Genomic DNA, 19,350 nt, shown 5'->3' with positions numbered 1-19,350 from the left:
CTCCTCAAACATCTTACTTAGTGACACTTATTGGGCAAACAAGTTTGATTCCAATTAGCTTGAGGCTAATTCACATTTCCCTTAACCGATTTATCATAGCTGTCACTTGTTCAATGAGAAAAGCACCCCCAGCCTCCCCAACCACGTAATAATATTGTAAAATTTATTTTCATGGCATTAATATAATGTATGTGAGCAAACACGCTATCAAAATAATAAACATAAAAACAATATATTTTACAGTAAGGAAGTAAGCATCAGCAGCGTCACTACCACTTTTGAGATGACTGAACGAGAAGTGGAATGCAAAAACGGAGTGCTGGCACCACTCAAACATCTACCAGAGACAGAGACTTTGCTGATTAATATACAATCGTGGCCAAGTCACACTTCGGTGGTACCAGCAGTCCAGCTTTTGCATTCGAATGTACTGTAGCAGGCTGAAACTGGGTCTGATTACACCTTAAAAATCAATTCCTTCCGTGGGATCATGAACCGGTTCCCTGGATCTAAATAACGGCAATTTCAAGACTACATTGCAGCCCAGGAAGATTGTGGCATGCCACCACTGGATACCAATTCATAATCCACCCTCAAAAGAGTGCAGGACATTTGCCCCGGTGTTACAGGTTCTGACAGCACTGCAGCTTGCTCCCCCTCTGACCGTCTGTGGTCGGGGGCACGCTGATGTCGACCACGTTATTCCCGGGGGACTCGTCGTGGGCCGACCGCTCGGCGATCTGCTTCTGCGATACGATGCGGTAGATTTCTGTGTAAAGAGCAAAAACGACACCGTAATTATGAGAGTGGACTTGAAACTTTTTTTTTGGAATGTCCATAGAAGAGAATTGACACAGAATCTGTCAATTTAACGTCCCCTAAAATAACACCTCACACAGCAGTCTAAAGTTCTAGCAACAAAAGTGAGTATACCCAAAGCGAAAATGTCCAAATTAGGCCCATTGAGCCATTTTCCCTCCCTGATGTCATGTAACTTAGTGTTACAAGGTCTCAGGTGTAAATGGGGAGCGGCTGTGTTAAATTTGGTGTTATCCCTCTCACACTGATAACTAGTTTGTGACATTTTGTCTAAATTGTTCGATACAAAGGCGCACCTTGGAAATGGATTAATCGTTGTTTTTTTTTCCTTTTTTTTCTTCAAAGTGAGTTGGACAACTGCCCGCTTGAAATGGAACGGGACGTAACCAAAAACCACTTAGCAGTTGATAATCGACATATTTAAAAGACTGGAGGTGATCTTCATTGTACACGCCATATCTTCCAATAAACTAGAGGGGAAACGGGAGAATATGATCAATAATAGGCTGCTGCGCAGGAGGATCAGGAAGGAGAAACTGGAGAAAGGCATGACAGTATACTAGCCTCGACTCAGGTGCCCTTGTTCACAAAGGACATTCCAAAAAAATGACCGCAATCCTGAGCTGAGGACACAGGTAGTTAGTTGCACACCAGCAATATTTATAACTTGTTTCTCAAACTGGGGTCCCCTGGCCCCGATATGTTTGAAAAAGCCCTGGTTTACAGTGTCGAAGTTGCCCGTTGCAGTTCTCTTATTGGAGGAGATTAACAAAATGAGAGACTCTGGACACTTTAACCATGAGCTTAAATTCAACTACAATTTTTTTTTAAATGAAGGTGCTGTGAGTCTATTAAAATCCAATTAAAGAGGTTTGCGCAACAATGTAGAAGTACACAACTTCCCGATGTGTTTCAAAAATGACTATACCTTTCCTTTAGTCTATTTAGTTTCAGGTATCATTCGGATGAGACGTGAGGCCAAAATATTATTGACTGGCAATTACGTTTCAACATACTCGGGTACTTGCGAGTATGTAAAAACTAAAAAAAAAAGTGTTAGCATTCAGCCCACATGATACAAATACTTTGAAATTTTAAATAAATGTTTCTTTGTAATTTTATGGTTTTGTAGTGCATGATTTGTTTGTTACAAAGCCGAACCTATCAAATGCTGATGGCCTCACATCTGTCTAGATGACACCTAAAATGAAATAGAAAAAAAAGGGACATGTACAGTGACTTTTGGAACCCCCTTGAATCTGCACTCTTACCTGTAAGGATATTCTTGAAGGCCTCTTCAACATTTGTTGAGTCCAAGGCTGACGTTTCTATGAATGAAAGGTTGTTTTTCTCTGTTTTGCACGAAGAGAAAAAAACACAATGTACAGTAATACCGTAAGTCCTCTGAAAACAAAACAAAAAATAAAAACAGTTACTGTGTTATCTGATGATTCATAAATAATGCTGTTATGACCATTTCTGACTGTTTGGACAAAACCCTCAGTGAGATCAGGTGTGCGGCGGTAAATTATCCAATTTCAATTAACTAGTCCAAAATGTATCGTGTGTGTCCACTACATATAATGCATCTTCCATCTACCAGCAATCTATAATGACAGGCAGAACAATTCAATGCTCTTGCACTAGATGGCAGAAGTGAATAAATTGAGTCAAGATCGTCATGATTTCAGTATGGATGTACTTTGGGTGACGTTTTTTTGTGTGGGGGTGTGCCACAAGATTTTTTTAATGTACAGTAAATATATGCCGTGGCTCAATGAAGGAAAGAGGAAGTCAACCCAAACATATTTTTTGAGTTGAAACAACGCATTCTGATTAATATTGCGTTTGTGGAATAAGAGTTAATCCACCCGTTTTTAGCCATCTCAGGGGGCGGCCATTTTGTCACTTCTGTCGACTGAATATGGTCGTGATTGTTCGTTAGCTGAGTCCTGAGTATCTGTGATGTCATTTTCAGTCGACGGCAGTGACAAAATGGCCGCCCCCTGAGATGGCTAAAAACGGGGGTATTAACTCTTATTCCACAAACGCAATATTAATCAGAATACCTTGTTTCAACTAATAATAGAACATATTATTGAAGGAAATATGTTTGGGTTGACTTCCGCTTTAAAGAAATAGGACTTTAAGGTATCCAGTACAAGTGTAGCTTATGCCTTAAATGACAGAATTTCCACTCTGATTCTCTTGCTATTTCTGAAAGTGACTAAACTGTTGGTCGGATAGACTTCTATTTCACAGTTTTCTGCCAAATCTGCATCTCCATTTCTTGTCCGCGCCGCTCAAATGGATACTTGCTGAATCGCCGAGCAGCCTGAATGTGTTGTCCAAGCGAGGTGCCGATCTCACCCCGGCTCACAGAGATGTGTGATCGTGTTACAACTTGACACAGACTAAGCTCCGCTTTCCAGTAGCTTGGAAGGCGAATGAAGTGCTGCTACATTTTCGTTGAGTTTCTGCACCTGCGAAGGCACGGGCCTCGTCTGTGGGCACGGCCCTGAGGTGGCGTAGGTCGCTCTTGTTGCCCACCAGCATGATGACGATGTTGTTGTCAGCGTGGTCCCTCAGCTCCTTCAGCCAGCGCTCCACATTCTCGTAAGTCAGGTGCTTGGCTATGTCGTACACCAGGAGCGCCCCCACGGCCCCTCTGTAGTATCTGAGAAAGACGCCATGGGTGGTAGTCAGGATCGGGTCAAGGACAAAGATGGACAGTACGTCACAAAGGTGAGTTTAGTTCTCACATTTTTCTAAATATTTTCGAATATTTTTGTTTTTCGTGTGATAACAATGATGAAACACTTTGGTATGTGAGGTATTCAGTGTCCAAAGTTACTGTTCACTCAAAACAACTCAAAGCACAGCTATTGATGGCTAAACCACTGGCAACAAAAGTGAGTACACCCTGAAGTGGAAATGTCCTAATTGGGCCTAATTAGCCATTTTTCCCTCCGCAGTGTCATGTGATTTGTTCGTGTTACAAGATCTCCGATATAAAAGAGGGGCAGGCATGTTAAATTTGGACACTGGAAGTTCAATACGACAGTTCATGAGAAAAAAAAAAAAAAAAGTCTCTGCCTGACTCACGCCGAGGTGATGGCTCTGTAGCGCTCCTGTCCCGCGGTGTCCCAGATCTGAGCCTTTATCGTCTTGCCATCCACCTGAATGCTGCGAGTTGCAAACTCCACACCAATGGTGCTTTTGCTCTCCAGGTTGAACTCATTTCGTGTGAATCGAGAGAGCAGGTTGCTCTTACCGACGCCCGAGTCCCCAATTAACACGACTGGACAAAAGAGAAACCACAAATCCAAACATTAGTATGCGTTGAGACGGATCGATTTTCTTCTTCTGGCTCTCAACGACGGTTGATGCTTTTTTTTTCTCTTCAAAAGAGCAGTATTGAGGTATTTGGGGAATTTCAATCTTATCAAAAAGCAAACCACAAAAACACTGACGACTCAACATGTTGCATTTTGGCACGTGCTCTTCTAATTATACGACAGTAATAACACATCCCATGTGAAACTAATAGAAAGTATAATATTGACAGATATAATAATGAAAGGTCGTACGCCTAAAACATGCTCCTATGAATCAAATAAATGTGTTGAGCAGGCACTAAGTGGGAATCTTGTCTGGGCTTTGACGGCTGTTGCCGAGCCTCCGTGTATACAGTGGAGAGCAAAGAGTCTTGTGAGCTGAGTCAGAATGGATCTCGGGGTGGGGGCGGGAGGGGAAGGGGGGTGTCCCGTGTACAAAACAGCGGCAGAGGTGGAGCCTTTGTGTTTTCTCTCCTCCTCCACAAAGGAAATAGAGCCAAACTTCGTCCCCGCTGACACCATTCTGGTCCGGGCTGCAGGAAGCCGATAACAGGCTCCACCAAAACCTGAATCGACACTTTTCGCGCCGCCTTCCCCTTCCTGTTTCTGCGGCGCTCGGGACGATGGCTCGGCCACACAGGGAAAGTGAGAGAGGGGAGCCCTCGCCTCCGGCAGATGCACTATTCATCCCACAGAGGAGACTTTGTTACATCTAAATAGCCTTTTGGCTCCTGCACCCCCAACGCCCCCCCCACCCCAGGATGTTAATGTGCCACAGGAGCTGATATGAGCACCAAAGAGGCATTTTGGATCCAGCTGAGCTCGCAAGATGAACAGCAGATCCATCAGCGCGCAGCATGCATTAAATCATAAGGCTCTTTGCGTCAGTAACATCTGGCCGAGGACCATCTTCATCTGAGCTGGAGGTATTTGGGCTAGAAAACGAGAAATAAGCCCACTCGGAGCTTCCCAAAGTCAAAAGAAGGTACCGTTTTAGCGAGGGCGCAATAGCATAAATCCCTAAGAAATGAACTCCCCCCACCCCTCAAGGGTACCAGTGAATGCCACAAAATGCTGCCAAAGCACTACTTTTGTCTTGATGAAGCTCATCAAGTCACTTTGACGTCGTTTCTTCGCACCAAGATGCCAGTACTTTGTACGCGACAAAGCAGTACTTACATTGCTTTTGGCAATGATGATGATTGGCAATTTTTGCCTTTGCACATTTTTAGGTTTTAAGACCTAATCAACTTTGTTTTCTTAAAACGTTTTTGTCACCTTGTTTCAAGTAGTGTTTAAAGATACGTGTAGATCACACAAAATGGAGAATTACTTTTCAATTCGACAGGGCAATGGACTGTCGAAATGAAACCAGGGAGGAAATAAATAACTACACGCAACACTGCTCTGCAAGTACGTACATTTTCAAATGATCGCATCTACAACATGCCTTGGAAATCACAATGTCCCATCCCTGGTGAGCTATTTTTAGAATAATCCCGCGCAGGTTATTCATGTGGTACGTGTTGGCTACCTAGTGACCTATGTGATTTTGTTTTTGTTCTTGTGCTTTGTTGTTGTTCTTGCTGTTGCGTTTTTTTTTCGGCCGATAAGAAATTCCGTGTCCCACTTGTAACTGTAAATCATCCCAAGACCGCGCTTGCAGTGTACCTTTGTTGAAATTCAATGATGAATAGTCGATATTATTATGAGAAATCGAAGGCCGCAAAATCAAATTGTGCTTAGGGCCCCCATGGAGGCTCGGCTCGAGTCTGGTCGATGGTTCTCGTGTGGCACGCTTTTAAGAATATAAGACAAAAGTTCAATAGGCCTAAACACAGATAGGTTGCTGCACCCTACCTAGAAACGTAGCTGCAGGCGTTGGAACGTTGCAATGACAGCGTGTTTGTTTTAACGTTATTCTGGCCTTACATAAACACAGGCCCACATATTTGGACAATTCTCACCTAATCAGCTAAGAGATGGCTAAAGGCTACAAGACTTTTTCAAAACGATGTCTGAAAGACCCGGTGTAAAAGAGAAACGCGAACATCATTTTTTTCCTCTCCTTTACCTTTGAACAAGAAATCGTACTCATCGTCTCGGTTCCCCATTCTAGACGAGGCCGCTCCGACGCTTGTCCCCCGGAGGATGATGTGTGAAGTATGAGAGGGAAAGATGGGTTAAAAAGAAGCTAAAATGTATGGTAAATGTTAGTGGTGGCACTGAAATGCGCCAATGCTTGCTGTCAGGGCTGCAGGAAGGCACAGCAGCTCCCAACTCTGCAGAGGGAGGAGTCCCTGCACTACGAATATCTTCCTCCAGGGGGCGCGCCACTCTGACGCGCCGATGCTGCCTCAGATCGCAGACAACAACGCAGGAGTGAGATTATAATGTATGTTCCGCACACAAAAACGTTTCAAAAATCACTAAAAGATGCTGTTATAGGACTCCGTTTGTTTCTAGTGATTTGATTAAGTCATGGGTATTAATGTTCATTGCTATTGTTTGGTGTCATGTTAGTTCTGAGTGTTTTTGTTTACATTATGAATTGACATTTCATCGATAAACGGCAAATGTAATACTGCATTTCACGTTATACTTGTGTAACACAATGTTGCTGTTTTGAATTAATGTAGTCTGTAGACTTTTAGTAAAAAAACACTTCTCGTTTGCTTTATTTGATAAAGCTTCTTTTTCATTATATTGTGGTGTTTTAAATCTCTTGCACTGAGTTTCGCTACTGCAATCTAATGATGATGATTTTAATATTAATGATAATAAGAGAGAATTTGTAATAAAATATAAAATTATTATTATATTATTACTTTACTATTATTACTAGTGTTAGAAGTTATAGAATTTTAAAATAAAAAGATTCTTAAAATTGTATATTATGATAACAGTAATAGTAATTTCAAGCAAGTACATTAGTATTTGTTTATTTACGTATTTATTGTGACCGTAAATGTAAAATGACCAACGCGATTACGCTAGGCTAACGATTTTGACGCAAATAAAGCGGTTCCCCTTTAAAAGTCAAGATGACACCTGGCTCCGCCCCCCAAGACCTTCGTTCTCCTCCTATTGGCTGAGCGGAAGGTCAGCTGCTACCGCAATGTTGCACGTGCACTTTGACGCACGCTGAAATCAAGATGGCTGCCTCCATGTTTCGGTATTACCAGGTAGGCTCATACACGTCCTTCATGATCTCTCCTTACGCCCAGCGAATATTTAATATGAGACAACAAGCATACACAGCTTTGTTTTGGGGTTTGTCTTTGTTGGGCCCCTTAAATGGTGGACAGCCTCGCAATTGTAATTTATGTGGCAGACGATGTGTGAATGAAATGGGTTTCCGTGCCTTACATGCTGAGCGAGGTTACAATTAATAAAAAGAAATTAACACCAATGTTTACACTAGGAGCTAAGCGTCTTTGTAGCCATAAAACTGATATTTTTCCATGTAATGTAATGAGGCTGTTCTCTTCATTGTAGCTGGTTGGTAAACATCACTTAGCCTTTTGCCTCCGGCCGCTGGGGTTCTTAAGGTGGAGAGGAGATGCTGACTGGTTACACAAGAGTCAAGCAGCAGCACTGCAGGTAAACTACAGCAGCCAGTTCATATTTCTAATGACACCCATGCCCTCGTTTATAAAGCTACTTTAGTTCATCAATAGCCATATGACTTTTGGTCTTACTAGGCCTATACAAGTACTAATGGTATGATGGAGCATTTACTGCTACCCACTGAAGACTCCATGACGCAATTTGACGCAAAAGTTGCTGCACTGCTGTGACAATTAACTGGAACACAATTTCATATGCTCTAAATGTAAAATATGATGCCGTTAAATGTACCTTCTTTCTCATTGTCCGTTTGATTTGACAATTGTTATTTCATAGCCATGTTTAATGTGTATCAAGAGAACTATGCCTCTGCTTCAACAGGTGCGACATGCTTCGGGTCGCAAAGGTTTCCTGGGAGAGTTTGTGGATAATCTTCGTCAGGAGTTTGGGAAGAATCAGGAGATGAAGGAGAACATCAAGAAATTCAGAGAGGAGGCAAAGAGGCTTGAGGAGTCTGATGCCCTCCAACAGGCGCGAAGGAAATATGTAAGATCATGTATTCCTTCACTGCAGTTTTTTTTTTTCAAACTAATCTTGTCCTTGTGATTGTTGTCAATCAGGATTAGATGTTCGTTTCTACCTTTCTTTCTTTAGAAATCTATAGAGGCGGAGACAGTAAAGACCTCCGAAGTATTTAAAAAGACACTGGGCTCTTTGTCGGAAACAGTGAAGGAGGTAAGTAACAGAGCAGAACCTGAAAACGGTACCTTATGTCTCTGTCAACAAAACAAAAGAAAGAAATGGGCTCTAAGTAGAAAGGCATCTAGAACTAAAAATAGGAACCACATTCATAACAAGTGAACACACAAATCGGTTTTATAGCGTTGTTGAACTGCGTTGAACACAGAGTCTTGAGGAGGTGAGTCGCACAGACATTGGGAAGAAAATCAAGGAAGGTGTGGAGGAAGCAGCCCGCAGCGCTATGCACTCTGCCGAGACCGTTTCCAAGGGAGGAGAACGATTGGGCAAGACCAGCGCATTCCAAACTATCTCGCAGGTGAGCGGAGGGGGTAAAACGGCGAATCGGTGACTTTCTTTCCATACTTTTGCTCGTTTCCATCCATCGTGCTGTGTTATTGTTGGTACCCAGCTGACTGTGACACGGGCGGAAACTGGGTCATGATGAACAATTTTGTGCTGTAATTAGGGCACTAACACAATTGAGTCTCTCTTGCGCTCAAATAGCACGTTAAAGCAGAAAGTTGAGCTTCACACAATATGCGATACAATACAATTGTATTTATATAGCGCATTTCATAACAGCTAGAGCTGTAACAAAGCACTTTACAAACAATACAATAAATAGAACGAAAACAATAAACGGCTGTGACGCATGTATTAATAAATATAGGTATAAATAATATATAAAATATAAATCATGCTTTGCTTTCATCCATCCGTGCAGGGTGTTGAGTCCATGAAGAAGGAGATCGATGCTGGCGACGTCGGACCTTACAGAGCGCCCCCTCAGCTGAGGAAGAGGAGTGATTTTTCTTCAAAGGGAGCAGATAGTGACACAAGAATATTTGAGGCCAACGAGTAAGTCGTTATTGCTGCCGCTGTAAAACCTGATTGACACTTTATAATCTGTATCAGAAAATTGGATGGCTATTGGTGCACCATTAAGAATCTGTAATAATAGACTGTTGATTTTGTAATGCAGCGAGGCGTTGGGTGTCGTTCTCCACAAGGACTCCAAATGGTACCAGCAGTGGAAGGACTTCAAAGACAATAACATGGTTTTCAACAGTAAGTAGGTTATTTCCAATTTTTTTTTTCAGTCACCACGACAGTTGTCACAGAGACACCGAACAAAAAAAAAAAAACATTTTATTCATCATCAGATTCTATAAGGAGTTTTATTTTGAACATCAGGTGCGTCCACCTGTGCCCATGTACTCAGGTCCAGCCAGTCATCGGTATGGTAATTAAAAAAAAGCTTAGCAATGTATGGCGACAGGCTTGCAAATGAAGGTATAAAGCTGTTGAAACTGCTTGGGCATGCGCATGGCATTAAAATATAAACCTGGTTCGGCATTAAGGCAGAATATTAAGAGATTGCAAACAAACAAAAAAAAGTGCAGAATCTCTCGCTTCCATTTCCAACCTCCTATCTTTGTGAAGGAGGATTTTCTGCAACATCGACGACAAAAACAAAATTACAGCGGAGACGGAAGACAAGTAACACTCTTTGGGTGTCATTAGCTCAAGATGGGACTGACTTGTTGAAGAGAAACAAGCTTCCACTAATGCTCGTTTCAGCCCAATGCTGAGTTGCATTTTTAAGAATTTGTTTCTATGCCTGATGATCAAAATATTTATTTTCATGAAACCGGTCCATGGGGCAAAGAAGGTTGGCGCCAGTTGCCCTATTGTGTAGATGCAGACAAGTCCTTTTTTAAGCAGCAGATGGCAGTAGATTCCACAAAACAGTTGACGTGTGATTGTGGTCAACTGTCCCCACAGGTTCAAGTTCCAGCCTTAATCATCACATTGCGTTCTTAGCAAAGCACTGTGCCTTCTTTTTGTTCTCCTCAGGGTTCTTTGAGATGAAGATGAAATATGACGAAAGTGACAATGTCCTTGTCCGAGCGTCCAGGGCCGTGACTGACCGTGTCACCACCGTCCTCGGTATCGACCTTCCCATTCGTACCAAATCGTCTTTAGTTGAGAAACATCTTTTTTTTCAAGAATATGTTCCCAGCAGGCCGACTAGTTGAAACACGGCATTCTGATTAATAATGCGTTTGTGGAATATGAGTTAAGCAGCAAAATCCACCGTCGCAGGCAGGGGGCGGCCATTTTGTCACTTCTGTCGACTGAAAATGACATCACAACAAGTCAGGGCTCAGGTAACGACCAATCACGGCTCAGCTTCAGAAAACAGGTCAGCCGCGATTGGTCGTTACCTGAGCCCTGAGACAAAATCCCCCCCCCCCCCCCCACCCCACCCCCCGAGAGATGGCTAAAAATGGGTGGATTAACTCTTATTCCACAAATGCAATATTATGACTTCATATTTTATGTTGATGATGTTTGTTTTCCCAGGTGGTCTTTTCTCCAAGACAGAGATGTCTGAGGTGCTGACTGAGATTGTGAAGGCTGACCCCAAGTTTGACAAGGACTCTTTCCTCAAACAGTGTGAGAAAGACATCATCCCAAACATATTGGAGGTGAAATATTCTCCTATGTTGAAGATGCAGTTATAACACTTACAACATCCTTTAATTGGAATACGAAGTGCGGGATGAGACCTGGCAGTCAGACTTTCAACTGGTCTCTCGTCAATTTAACGCCGTACTGTAATACCTTTTTATAATTTCGAGTGGCCTGTACTTGTAAGAAGTCAAACCCCCAAAAATCTTTGCAATTATATGTTCTATGCGCCTTCGCTAGTCTAAACATGGCATTCTGATTAATATTGCATTTGTGGAATATGACTTAAGCAATCAAATCTACCCGTGTTTAGCCATTTCAGGGGGCGGCCATTTTGTCGCTTCCGTCGACTGAAAATGACATCGGAGCTGCTCAGGTAACGACCAATCACGGCTCACCTGTTTTCTGAAGCTGGGCCGTGATTGGTCGTTAGCTGAGCCCTGAGCGACTGCGATGTCATTTCCAGTCGACAGCAAGTGGCAAAATGGCCACCGACTGTTTTGACTAGTGGCTCCGCATAGAACATATTCTTGTAAAGGTTTTGGGGGGGTTGCCTTCCACTTTAAGCTTATTTTTCCAAATGTAGAAACAGCCGCATATTGGTGTTCTTTCTGCAGGCTATGATTCGTGGAGAGCTGGATGTATTGAAAGACTGGTGCTATGAAGCGGTAAGTTGGACACATACATTCATACAACGTGTGGCTGGTTTCGCGTGACTTTGCTGGTTTGAATACAGTCCAGATAAATCTGATGGTAGTCTAGCCAAGAGAGAGGGTTCACATGTCGTTTTTTACATTTTTTAAAAATGATATATTTCCTCATATCTGCATGTTTTGGATTTCTGTCCTCAGACGTACAGTCAGCTAGCCCATCCCATCCAACAGGCCAGAGCTTTGGGGTTGCTGTTCCAGTCCAAAATCCTTGATATTGATAATATTGATGTGAGTCCCCACACACAAGCCTTCATACATGCACGCAGCCCACACTTCTTGTGCGAGTCTTATGACCTGAAAGTCTCTAATACATCAACCAAAGCTCTTCTTTATTAAATGCATTTTATTCTCTGTCTTGCTCTTGGTTCTAGTTGGCCATGGGGAAGATGATGGACCAGGGCCCAGTGTTGATCATCACTTTCCAGGCCCAAGTCGTCATGGTGCTACGAAGCCCCAAAGGAGACATCGTGGAAGGAGATCCGGTCAGTTTAGTATTCATGCATTGTTTGACTGAACCCTTGTGCTGAACCCGATGCAATTGCATTGACTGTTGAAAGCTGACCAAGTCAAAGGCATGCCTCATTCACATTCGTTTTAAGCATAGCGCAGTACAGAGCTCCAGGCTAACCTTTTTTTTTTTTTTTTTGCCCCCAACCTGAAATTTTAGGGGCACAAGTAGAACATTTTGGGGCAAACACTGTAAATCAACTTTTGAAGTAAATATGGACACCCACTCATTTTCACTTTATTACTGATAAATGGGCTCAAGTGTGGACTTGGACTGCCTCATATTTTCGAGGCAAAATGCCACCATTAAAACGGTCTTGAACCCTTGAACAGACTAGCCATTTAAATGGTCCTCTTCATCGCGCTACTCGTATTTGGACATCATGAGACCAAGATGACACCCACCCACGTCGGTCGCCATTGCGAGCTTTCAAACACGATGTCCTTAGACGGAAGTGGCCGCCGAGCTTCCACATTTCATCGGAAGGTGACAACAGAGAATATTGGAAGAGTGCCCGATTCATGGATCAAACACCTGTTGTCGATTTTGGAATAGTACTGCAACATTACATTTAGAGAAGGTCAAACTATGTTCACCCGTAAAATTCATAGCGCTTTTTAGGTTCACCCTGAAATCTGTCACCCGGCAGCCCAATGCGCCTATCGTTTTGTGAGTTGCCTTTCTGCTCTCCTCCCCTCAACAGGAGAAGGTATTGAGGACCATGTATGTTTGGGCGCTGTGCCGCGACCAGGAGGAGTTGAACCCCAACGCGGCGTGGAGACTCCTGGACATCTCCGCATCCAGCACTGAGCAGGTTCTCTAGGAGGGAAACAAGTGAAAAGACACACGAACTGGAAGTGAGTGCAGAAGCACCGAGGAGGCGTCTGTAATACCTGCATGGACTCATGCTCTCTGAAAGGGGGACAAATCCAGGTCATTTTTGTGCATTTACACACAATTTCCCCTTTGCCATCGCGATTCAGAGGCTTTAATGTGAAAGTTCTATGAAAACAGATGCACAACTTTGAAGTAGTAGACATGCTTGACTTCATCGATTTTCCAAGTTTGATGTTAGCCTGGACGGCAACAAATTGGTCTCATCGCATGGCACAGTGCATCGAACACCAGATTTATTGGTCTGGGTTTTTTTTGGGTGTTTTTTTTTTAATCACTTGATCAGTATTTTTTTGTCCACCATGATGGTGGTTTAGATTCTGCATTCAAACACTGGAACAAAGTAGAATAATATTCCAATGAAACTACTTTCAAAGTAGACTGTAAGGTAAGGACTGAAGCACCTCACTAAATCTTCCTCATGAATATTGTTGTGTTCCGGTTATTCAGGCCACATTATATAACTTCTGTCTGTAAAATACCGTGTCATTCCGTCAATATGAATCCAAAACAAAATTACTACTAGGGGTGTCGGGTTAAACCTAATAAATTGGTGAGTAAATCCGTAGTATATTATATTGCATATTGTCGCTGTCCTGTGGAAAACACGTCCATTTTTTTCATTTTAAAAATTCTTTTTTTTTTTTTTTTTTTTTACATGAATGAGGTTTCCGCATTACAGACATCGCAATAATGTGAACATTTTAAAAAATTACAAAATCGATGTGCTTTTCACAGGACGGCGACGATGTAGTGTAACATGTGACCTGCAGCGTGCCGTGGAAACGCATCCGCATGCTTGTCTATGTCATTCTATAGCTATATAATAGTTGAATGTAAATACTGTAGATGGGACCATATCCAAATACATGATGCAAGCATTGCCACTGACTGAGAATGATGTTGTCTTATTCCGATATACGGCATTGATGCAACATGATGTTATTTTTGAATGACTGAGTACACAAGTTTACCATTCTTTTTTTCTTTTTTTTTTTTTCTTATTCTCCTGTTTTTGTTTATTCTTCACATTTTTACTGTGGAGCGAACACTCGATGATTGCCCTACGCCACTTTTCCCATTTCTGCATTTCTCTATCCGAAGACAAGACACATTTCCAAGAATGCCAGCTAGTGTGTGTCCATTCTGCCGATCTACTCCATTTTGTCCTCGCTCAAGTGTATAGTCAATATTTAATCTGTGTCGTCCAAAAATGGTATTTATTTGTTTTTAATGTAAAGCCTCGTGTCTCTCAAGCTCATTCGGTCGCTAGCGTATGCTTTGCTTTTTTTTTTTTTGCGTCCACCAGACAACATTAAACTGTACGTCACGTGTAGATCCACGCGGCCTCGTTTTTTTCTCCTTTCTACGCTGACATGCTTTGACAAATGTCTCTATGTATCCAGCCACTGACACGGCTTGATAAACCGATGGATTTGGTCGTGCCGTATAGGGACGATAGATCGCTCTTTAAATAACATGCAGCGCACAGGGCCAATAGAGTATATGCGGGACCTCATTCCCGAGCTGTCCGTTGTGAGGAATAGCGGTGGACGTACGTCCTTATACCGGCCTCCCTTTACAAAGTCTTTCTGTGCTTGTGGCTATGATTGCGTCGACAAACAGCTTTTCCGATCACGCGTTGTCTAACAATGAGAGCACGGCAAGAACAATGTGAAGTAAGAGCTTCTTGCGCCCGAGGCTGTGTTGTGCAACCCTGAGCTGTGAGTACAAGACTAGTGTGACTGAATGAATCAGGTTGGCTGATCCCAACACAAGTGAAGGAAGCCCAGTAAAAGCTGCAGCGAGGGCGGTCTTCACTTATCACGGCATGTTCTTTGTGGCACAATAGCACTCATATAGTGTAGACATGCACTATATAAAAGCCATCTTGTGCCACTTAGGGCAAAGGCCTTCTATACGACTGTTCGTGTCTTGTGCTCAACTTTAGACTGCTTCCGAAAAATCAAGCATTAAAAGCAATTTGCCTCAATTGTATATAATGCACTTGAAAGCCACCGCGGACGAAACGAAAGTGCTCTACATGCAAGACGATTGACACTAAAGTAAGGGCTCAAGTCTCGTGCCATGTTGGACGCCAAGGAATATTTTTTTTTTTTTTTAAGGCGGTGTGAGACCATTTCAAGATCTCAAAACAAATATCAGAATCTTATACTGAAGTATAAAGTGTGGAGGGAGGCCAGAATAGAAATGATATGCTCGCTCTTACATGTTCCAGTTAAGAGGCGAGCACGAGCATGTTTGAAGTAATTGGAGATGATTGAGGGAAGTGGAAAAAAAAAAAAGAAGAGGCCCGATGTCATGGCCCCATTGCGTTTCAATTTGACCTCCTGACATGGTCCGGATCAACGAGTGTAGCATAATTCAGTTGACTTTCATAAACACGCAGTCGGGAGGAGTTTAATGAGGTGCTCAGTGGGCAGCCTGCTGGAGGGATGCTCACTGTGATTTGAGCACACTGTCTTTCAGGTCGCTGCTGTCGTCACATGACAATTAAGTAAACCATGAGGGAGGCATCAGGTGGTCGGGTGGGGGGGGGACATGTTGACGTGCACCTACATGCAGTCTTGGCCCTGTGTTGGTACAGTTTTAATGGGCCGAGTAATTAGGTTTCACAGTGGTGGTCACATGGCCGGCTGTTTTGTTCCACATCACAACCATGTCATTTCTCGCGATGTGATCAGAGTCGAGCTGGGCCCGAATTATAGGACGCAACCTTGCGATAATATACGGTATTCATAATAGGTCATTAGAGTGGAATGCTCACGAGTGTTTTGTGGGTCGCCCAACATACTCTGGAAAAATAGGCCGCCAAATGTGACCACATTGGCTTTCTTTCAAATATAAGGACATGTGAACAGGGGTGTGTTGACTTTATATCAATTGCGTATGTGTGTACGGTGTCTATCTATGATGTGTGTAACCTGGGCTGAACAATTTAGAAAAATAATCAAATTGCGTGTCCCGAATTCTTCTTTGATCATGACACTGCGCTGAACAGCAATAAAGCCAAACTGGTCAAATGTGAGTGGCGGCTGCATGGACCCCCCCACCCCACCCCGCAGTCATCTTACATAATGCAAAAGCTTCGCTCTGCTCTCATCGTTTTACGAGGAAAAGATGAGTAGACAAGCAATCGGAAGAGGGGAAACTCCTGAGGAGGAGGCGGATGAAAGAGACCGATGGGGGTGGGGCGGATCCCTGAAAGTCAGGACACTTAAAGCCCCTGACACAGCCGAGGAGGTACCTTGAGGGACTTGGCAGGGAACCGCCGGGAATTGAGCGAGCTTCTGAACACCGCCGTCGTTCCTCTTCATCGAATCGCCTCAATGGTGCCACCAGTAAGTTCTCTTTTCTATGAATATTGTAGCATTGTAGGTCTACAGTTTAGAGTTGACACTTTAAAAGTTTGGGAATGGAGATGCCAAGTTTTCAGCATGAAACTGCAGATAAATTATAGCAATTTGAATTCATCCACATATTATGTATCACTTGTCAGTAATGTTTTATTTCCTGTTTTGTAGTTAATGTACAAATATCATTGAGCGTAATTAGACTATATTACTTGCCATATTTTTTTTTTATTAGGTTTGACTTTGTGTTGTCTTAATCATCCATCCATCTACTGTATCTGTCTAATTTCGACACATTCTCTAACTGCAAAGTGTTTGATTCATTCTCATTTTCGAAAAATGCCCTTTATCTCATTTTGGACGTTAACACGTAAAAACGTTGACTTCACTGTTTAAAAAAAAAAAAGGCTAGGCCAAAAAACGATTCACATTTCAGCTAGCCGAAAGTAAATCTGCTTGCAACCCCGTTTATTATTCAAATGATGTGTTTCAAGTGTTCATAATTGCTTATGTTTTACGAGTTGCACACTTCCCTAACTTTTGGGTAGTCAGCATTGCTGTATCATTTTGCATTTTATCACTCCACAAACGTTGTGACTGAGTGAAATTTTAAGACTTGACTTATGACTTGCTTGAAACGTGGCGACAACTCGACTTGACAAACACACACACACACACACACACAGCGACTTGAGACTTGTAGGTTCCGACTTTCACAAGTGGCCTTCTTTGTAAGCGGTCCCTCACGTAAACTTTTCACTCCTTATACTTGGACTGTCGTGTTTATTTAGCTTTCTGCTGCCCCCAATGCATGCGGCGCACCTGATCTAACTGTGACCCATTTGATCATTTATCCCGAGGCATGCCGTTTATTTTCCCAAGATGTCTTCGGGTCGCCTGTTAAAGCTTCTCCAGGGCCGTGAGTCCCATCATGCATAGAAAGCTATCAATGTGTCTTTGCGAGACACACCGGGGTGTTGGCGATGGAGTGTGGGGGTGTGTGAGTGCGTGTGTGTCGTTCGAGAGCGAGAGACGAGCCTCCTGGAATAGAATCTGCTGACTGCAAAGTGCGCCCTGCATCCCAGGAAACGTCTCTTCACTCCACGGCCCATTAAAGAGGTTACGGGGAGTGTTTTTCTGCCCTGCAACTCTCCGAGGCTCTCTGCCCTTTTTTTCCCCCTCCTGCGTCATCGCTGTGACTTATTTATCTTTGAGCTTTGCTGCGCTCAAGTTCAGGATGGGGACAGACTGCGTGCCTCTCACTTTTCTTCATTTTGTTTATTTAGGGCACATGTCCCATTGCAGTCAGGCGGAAGTGTGGAAGTTTGCAATTGAGCATCACCGGAAACAGTGGTGCCGCTAAACACTTATCTTATAAGGACTGGCCTATATTTACAAACTCAATTCTAACTTTCATAAAATTCTATTCATTTATTCCCAACTGTCTATGAGATTCTTTTTGTTGTATTTCTCTTAGCTGTATATGCTTGGTGTGATGATATTTATTTCCAGCCTGTATGTATGGCCATGTTAATGTAATTTGTCAAGGGCCTTGACAATCGGTAGCGCTGTCCACTGCAATTTAAACTATATTAGCAGTAGGACTGTGACTTTAACCAATCCGATTTCAAATTGCAGCTAGCTGGCCCGCAATAGTGTTTGCGTTTTTTTTCCGTCTTTTGATTGGTTGGTGAGAGAAAAACCTCTTACAACCAAGTTTGACTATCAAAACACATCTGTATTGAGCATTTCTCATGAGTATGATGTATTTTCTTAAAATTCTTCGTATTGGAGATTTAACAGATTTAATCATCTGGAGCGGTTCACAATATTTATCCAATAACGTGATGAAAATATGAAAAAATGACATCATTTTCACCAGAGATGCTGATTATTTGTAAATGTAATACAAATGGCTGCAGATTTTGTTTGGCTTGTTGAACTTGCTTGTTATAAGTATTGCTCTGCCCACCCAATCAGAGGACAGATCGATGCTGATGTCATCGAGGGCCAGTGCTCTGGCACTGTCAGGATGAATTTGAAATCTGATCGGTTGATTAAGAAAGAGTCCCATTCCATATACAGTTGACGTTACATCGGTCAATATGACTGATTCTGAAGATTACATTGACACTGCAACAAAAGGAGGCTGAAATCTGATTGGACAACATCCGCAAACACGTACTACTGGAAACGCTACAGCCAAGAGAAAAGCTATGGAAGAAAGTGAATATTTTGGAAATGAATATTAGAATTTAGGTCGCTGGCATCACATTTTTACCCTTTTTTTAAATCAGAGATTGCAAGTAAACGTTTTGGTTTTTTTTGCGCTGATTCTGATTCTGAATTTTTTTTTTTTTATAGTATTTCAGTTTTTCATTTTCATAATCATGATATAATTCTAGTATTTAGCAATATTTATGAAATGAGGGTATGGTTGAGCAACAGGTAGAATTTTTTTTTTTCTTTCTGAACATCATAGCTATCAATTATATTATAAAATCCATATTACACAAGATGGTCAAACTTTAAAACAAACAAAATAGATAAAAGAAAACCTGATGTGCTATGATAAAAAGTAAATACATTGCGTCAAAAATACACTTAGAGACAAGTAAAGCCATCTTTGGTGTTATGAGAAAACTTAATATTGCATTTTAGCTACTGCTCTGTATTAAATATAAAGTCCCCATTTTGAGTTAAAAAAAAAACCAAAACGTTGCCATCTGGTGCTGTTCTAATGCATGTTTATTTTTATTTTTTTTCCTCAGGCATCCAGTGGAGGGACTCTGCAAATGAAGACACCCCGCATGAGTGTCACCGCATGAAACAATTCATCGAAATAGCTGAAAACGGTGCCATTTTCGCTCGTGTTGCCCTTCCATAACAAGTTGTCATTATTATTGCAGCTCGTGTGA

General features: G+C 42.3%; 2 protein-coding genes across 3 annotated transcripts; one reads left to right on the top strand and one right to left on the bottom strand.

Annotated features, from left to right (window-relative positions):
- Positions 1-142: 142 nt before the first annotated feature.
- LOC147141415 (ras-related protein Rab-11B) lies at positions 143-6,484 on the bottom strand. The gene is made up of 5 exons (XM_086042695.1): positions 6,232-6,484; positions 3,925-4,120; positions 3,303-3,496; positions 2,091-2,171; positions 143-769 (listed from the first exon to the last, which is right to left on the bottom strand). Exons 1-5 carry the CDS (start codon positions 6,269-6,271, stop codon positions 624-626), a joined length of 657 nt encoding a protein of 218 aa, XP_085898821.1. The 5' UTR covers positions 6,272-6,484; the 3' UTR covers positions 143-623.
- Positions 6,485-7,188: 704 nt separating this feature from the next.
- Positions 7,189-19,341, top strand: LOC147141414 (mitochondrial import inner membrane translocase subunit TIM44-like). Of its 2 annotated transcripts, XM_086044200.1 has the most exons (14): positions 7,189-7,342; positions 7,656-7,760; positions 8,109-8,273; positions 8,382-8,462; positions 8,635-8,784; positions 9,193-9,326; positions 9,451-9,536; positions 10,326-10,418; positions 10,836-10,960; positions 11,561-11,611; positions 11,795-11,884; positions 12,028-12,138; positions 12,868-13,021; positions 19,204-19,341. In XM_086044200.1, exons 1-13 carry the CDS (start codon positions 7,313-7,315, stop codon positions 12,985-12,987), a joined length of 1,341 nt encoding a protein of 446 aa, XP_085900326.1. In that variant the 5' UTR covers positions 7,189-7,312; the 3' UTR covers positions 12,988-13,021; positions 19,204-19,341. The 2 variants fall into 2 exon arrangements, with proteins under 2 accessions (XP_085900326.1, XP_085900325.1); XM_086044199.1 differs by lacking the exon at positions 19,204-19,341 and having other exon boundaries at positions 12,868-13,956.
- The last annotated feature ends 9 nt before the right edge of the window (positions 19,342-19,350 follow it).

This window comes from Filicampus tigris, chromosome 10 (assembly GCF_054856515.1).
Source record: "Filicampus tigris isolate MCC_2025a chromosome 10, RoL_Ftig_1.0, whole genome shotgun sequence".
In the NCBI taxonomy this organism is placed as follows: domain Eukaryota; kingdom Metazoa; phylum Chordata; class Actinopteri; order Syngnathiformes; family Syngnathidae; genus Filicampus; species Filicampus tigris.
The sequence above is the reverse complement of the archived record's forward strand: the minus strand, read 5'-3'. Positions and strand labels throughout refer to the sequence as shown.